This window comes from Calidris pugnax, unplaced genomic scaffold, assembly GCF_001431845.1.
Source record: "Calidris pugnax isolate Ruff unplaced genomic scaffold, ASM143184v1 scaffold649, whole genome shotgun sequence".
In the NCBI taxonomy this organism is placed as follows: Eukaryota; Metazoa; Chordata; class Aves; order Charadriiformes; family Scolopacidae; genus Calidris; species Calidris pugnax.
In genome coordinates this window covers 1-5,072 of record NW_015091334.1, presented here as the reverse complement: position 1 = coordinate 5,072, position 5,072 = coordinate 1, and the positions used below count along the sequence as shown (strand labels likewise).

The 5,072-nt window shown below is 71.1% G+C and overlaps 1 protein-coding gene across 1 annotated transcript; it reads left to right on the top strand.

The window, feature by feature from the left end:
• Positions 1-79: 79 nt before the first annotated feature.
• Positions 80-4,172, top strand: LOC106899247 (scavenger receptor cysteine-rich type 1 protein M130-like; the record flags this gene model as incomplete). Its single annotated transcript, XM_014960991.1, is given in 9 exon segments — positions 80-397; positions 466-491; positions 494-800; positions 884-2,113; positions 2,147-2,992; positions 3,076-3,219; positions 3,337-3,432; positions 3,639-3,722; positions 4,032-4,172. Coding segments are annotated over 9 exon segments (3,192 nt in total), but the record flags the coding sequence as incomplete, so codon positions are not given.
• Positions 4,173-5,072: the final 900 nt, after the last annotated feature.

The window sequence follows — 5,072 nt, the reverse complement described above, 5'->3', positions numbered from 1 at the left end:
GGTGAGTGGCGGGTTGGGGGGCAGCCGTGGGGCACAGACCCCCCCCCTGCCAAGCCCTGAGCCCCCTCCTCTGCCGCAGGCACGGGGGAGCTGCGGCTGGTGGGGGGCGGCGGGCGCTGCGCCGGGCGGGGGGAGGGGTATCACGAAGGGGAGTGGGGCTCCGTCTGCGTCTACGACTTCGACTGGGAGGCCCATTGGGCCACCGTGGTGTGTCGGCAACTGGGCTGTGGCTCGGTGGCCAAGGCATCGGTCTTCGCCCCCTTCGGGGAGGGCACCGGCCGCATCTGGCTCCAGCCCTTCTGCCACGGCACCGAGAAAAGGCTGCAGGACTGTCTCCACTTAGGCTGGGGACAGAACTTCTGTGGCCACAGGTGGGACATTGGGGTGACCTGCACAGGTGAGGAGGGGGGACCGAACGGCCGTGTGGGGTGGGACATGGGGTGTCCCCCCCCGGCCACCCTGAAGCTGGTGCCCCGGTGCAGAGGCGGTGGAGCTGCGGCTGGCGGCCGGCGGGGGTCCCTGCGCCGGGAGGGTGGAGGTGAAGCTGCAGGGACAGTGGGGCACGGTGGCGGACAACTACTGGGACATGGAGGATGCCGAGGTGGTGTGCCAGCAGCTGGGCTGTGGCTCGGCCACCGGTGCCTACATGGCTAGCAGCCGCTTCGGCCGAGGAAGTGGCCCTGTCAGCCTGGGAATGATCGACTGCAAGGGGACCGAGACCGCCCTCTGGGACTGCGAGGTCCTTGGCTGGGGACCCTACATCTTCCTTCATGACTTGGACACCTCTGTCGTCTGCCAAGGTGGGAGCCAGGCAATGGTGGGGACAGACTTGTCCTGGAATGTTCCCCCCCCCCCCAAACCCCCCGTTTCCTCTCCCGGTTAGGGTTCGCCCGGCTGGTGGGTGGCCCCGATGCCTGCGCCGGGCGGCTGGAGGTGCGGAGTGGCCGAGCCTGGGTGGGCGTTTGCCAGGACGAGGTGGACATCAAGATGGCCCAGGTGGTCTGCCGGGCGCTGGGCTGCGGCGAGGCGCTGGCCGTCCCCGGTGCCAGCCACTTCGAGGCGGGAACGGGGCCGTTATGGGAGGGGGGGTTCGACTGCACCGGCACCGAGCCCCTCCTGGCCTCCTGCACCCGACGGCCACGCCGTGGGCAGGGCTGCTCCGGCCACGCCACCGTCATCTGCTCCCGTAAGCACTTGGGGACAGCGGGAGGGTGTTGGGGGGTGCCCCCGCTGTCCCCCCCCAAGCCCACCGCCCTTTTTGCCGCAGCCTACACCGGTTTCCGTCTGGCGGGCAACGAGTCGGGCTGCGCCGGGAGGGTGGAGGTGGAGGCGGGGGGGACGTGGGGGTCCCTCTGCGCCAGCGGTTGGGACCTGCCCGACGCCCACGTCCTCTGCCGCCACCTCGGCTGCGGCCCCTCCGCCCCCACCGTGCCACCGGGAGGCTCCTTCGGCGGCGGGGACGGGCGGCTGCGGCCGGACGCCTTTGGCTGCGGCGGGAGCGAGCGGCACCCGGGCGAGTGCCCCACGGTGAGGCTGGGGGAGCCCCCCTGTCCCCCCGGCCACGCCGCCGCCGTCACCTGCTCAGGTGGGTATGGCCGGGAAAAAGCCTTAAGGGGACCCCAAAAAGCGTGTCCCGAGCCTTTTTTGGGACTGCCCAAAAGCGGGGAGCGGAGGGCGCAGGGCCGTTGTGGGGCGAAGGGAAGGCTGTGTCCCCACGGCTCCCCCGGGGATGTTGTAGGTGTCGCCGAGCCCCTGCGGCTGGTGGAGGGGGAGAGCCGGTGCGACGGGCGCCTGGAGGTTGCCACCGGCCCCGGTGCCTGGGCCAGCGTGGCGGCGGGGCCGTGGGACGCCCAGGGGGCCAGCGTGGTGTGCCGGCAGCTGGGCTGCGGCGTGCCGGAGAAGGTCTACGCCGTGCCGGGCTCGGGCACCGCGGCGCTGCCGGGGCTGCGGTGTGATGGCACCGAGGAGAACCTGGCCCAGTGCAACGTCTCGGGGACAGCCACCACCCTGACCAGCAGCTCCAAGGAGGTGGCCACCACCCTGACCAGCAGCCCCGAGGAGGTGGCCACCACCCCGACCGGCAGCCCCGAGGAGGTGGCCATCATCTGCTCAGGTGAGTGACCCGGGAAGGGTCAGGGGGTGCCAGCACCCCAAGGGGCCACCCCATCCCCATCCCCTCCGTGCCCCGCAGGCAGCCGGCGGGTGAGACTGGCCGGTGGCTCCGGCCGCTGCGCCGGGAGGGTGGAAGTCTACGTCCAGGGCAGCTGGGCCAGCGTCTGCCAGGAAAAGTGGGACCTCCCGGATGCCACCGTCGTTTGCCGCCAGCTGGGCTGCGGAACGGCGCTGGTGGCACTGGGCTCCGATGGCTTCGGTCCCGGCACGGGGCCAGCGTGGCCGGATGCCGGTGGCTGCGCCGGGAGCGAGGCGTCTCTCTGGGATTGCCCGTCTCCGGCAGGGCACGGCTGCCGGCGCGGCGGCGGGGCGAGTGCCATCTGCTCCGGTGGGTGCCCCGCAGCCCCAGCCCATGGGGACCATCAGCCCTGGGGGTGGGGGGGTTCCTGCCCCATGCGTGCCGTGACCCCCCCGCTGTACCCCCTTGCAGAGCATCGCTCCCTGCGGCTGGTGGGTGGCAGAGAGCGCTGCAGCGGGCACCTGGAGGTGTTCTACAAGGGGACGTGGGGCCGCGTGTGTGCCAATGGCACCAGCCCCGAGACGGCCAGCGCCGTCTGCCAGCAGCTGGGCTGCGGGGCCCAGGGGAGGCTGGTGGCCGCCCCCTCCCCGTCCCCGTCCCCCGCCTGGCTGGCCTGGGTGGGCTGCCAGGAGGGGACCCGCTGGCTCTGGCGCTGCCCCTCGGCACCCTGGCACCTGCAGCCCTGCAGCCCCGACGGGGACGCCCACGTCACTTGTGACGGGGACATGGGGATGCCCACCCCGTCCCCAGGGAGCCGCTGCCCGGAGGGTGCCACTTGCACAGGTAGCTCTGCCCATCCCGGCAGCCCCCCCGGCCCCAGCACCGCCTTGGTTGGGGTCTCTTCCCCCCTCCACCGTGACACCCCCCTGGTGATGTCCCCACAGATGTCCCCAGCAGCACCACGGTGGCGGCAACATCGAGGAGGGTGCCGGTGCCCACGGTCCTGTGCGTGGTCCTGGGGACCCTGCTGTGCCTGGTCCTGGGCGCCCTGGCCGTGCAGACGTGCCGTGCCCGCGCTTGGTGCCGAGGTGGGGTCCCAGCGGGAGGGTTTGGGGGTTTGCTGGGGGCTCCCCACCATGGGGCGGCTCGACCCCGGTGCCACCCGCGGTGCCACCGCCCCGGGTGAGCGCTGCCGGTCGTCTCAGGCCCTGGCAGAGCCACAGGCGCCGTCTCTGATGCCATCTACGAGGAGCTGGACTGCACCCTGACGCCCGAGTACCAGGAGGTGCCCAGTCGCCCAGGTGGGTGCAGCCCCCCCCGTGCCCGGTGGTTGTCCCCAAAGAAGGTGGGGGGGGCTCAGCCCCACGGCCCCACCGCAGCACCGGGTCCTGGTGGTGTGGCACCGGCTTGTCCCTGTGGTGTGGGGGTGTCCCTGGTCCCACCGTGGCCCCCTTCTGCGGTGAGGGACTGTGGCTGCCCCCCCCGACACCCTGTCCTCCCCCCCCAGGCTCCCCGTCGGAGGGGTCGGGGACGAAGCTGCCGTATTACACCGGGGACAGCGAGGAGGAGAACGACCCCGAGACAGCCCCAGGTAGGGGCAGGGGAGCAGCGACCCAGTGGGGACCCCCGGGGAGAGGGGACACGGCCAGGCACTGGGGAGCCAAGGGGACATGGACCCCCCCCCTGCTCTAAACCTCCCCCAGCTCTGCTGCCACTCGTTAGCGTAGAGCAGAACATCCTTTCCCTGGTCATTCATCCCCGCTGCAGCTCTGGCTGAGAGCCTGCAGCCCCAGTGCCACCAGGACAACCCCCGGTGGCGTGGCTGGAGGTGGGGGTGGCACAGCCAGACCCCCTGCCACAGCCCCCGCTTCACCCCCATCCACCCCCGTGCCTGCCCCAGACCCCCCTGCCCAGCCCGAGCACGGCCCCCCCGACGGCTACGATGATGCTGGGGCCGCGCTGGAAGAGCCCCCCGCTCCCGGCACCGGGGACGTCTCCCAGGGGGTGGCACGGAGGAGCTGGAGCTGTGTCCCACCCACAGGTAAGAGGGGCCACGGCCCCCCTGTCCCCTGCAGAGCCATCTCTGGGGGGGTCACTTGGCTCTGGTGGCGGGCAGGGAGAAGGTGGCACATCCCTGGGGGCAAGACCCATGGGTCTGGCAGGAGGGGCACAAAGCAGCCCCTTCCCCCCCACCCCCAAAAGAGCCTGGCCTTTGGTGTCCCTTAAGGTGGGAGCTGCCCCCCGCCAAGTCCCCAGGGAGCCCCAAGGGACCCCCCGGGGGACACAAACTACGACGACGTGGGCATCAGCACCCTGGGGACATCGCCGTGAGGACGCCCGGGCCACAGCGCGGGGGTCCCTGGGGACACACCTGCAGGGTGGTGGGGCTCTGTCCCCAAGAAGGGGTGGCCCTGGCTACGGAGGAGGTCACCTCTCCCTGCCCAGGACCACAGCACAGCGACAGCACAGCTCCCCCGGCCCCCGGGCAGGCTTTGCTTTTATTATTTCATTCTCCATTTATCCTTCTTTCTTTTTTTTTCTATTATTTTTCTCTATTAAACCCCCCAACTGGGTGGACACTGGCTTCCAGGGCTGGCACCTCTCTGCCGGGTCCCTCTGCCATCCCGCGGGGACGTGGGGCAGGAGCTGGACCCACAGGGACATCCCTGGGGACGCAGGGACAGGGGGAGAGAGGAGGGGGAAGAGCCAGGGGACTGGCCCCGGGGCCTGTCTTTGTCATCGCCCAAAACTCTTCCCAGCGTGGGGAAACCGGGAGAGGGAAGGAGCAAGACCGGCCCTGCCCTGCCCCCCAGCAGATGCAGGCAGGACCCCAAGTGTGGGGCAGGCTCAGACCCAGGGAGGCTTCTCCCCACCTTCAGCAGCACCTGGGAGGTGCCTGTGGTTGTGCCCGTGGGATGCCCAGAGGTTCCAGGGGGATGCC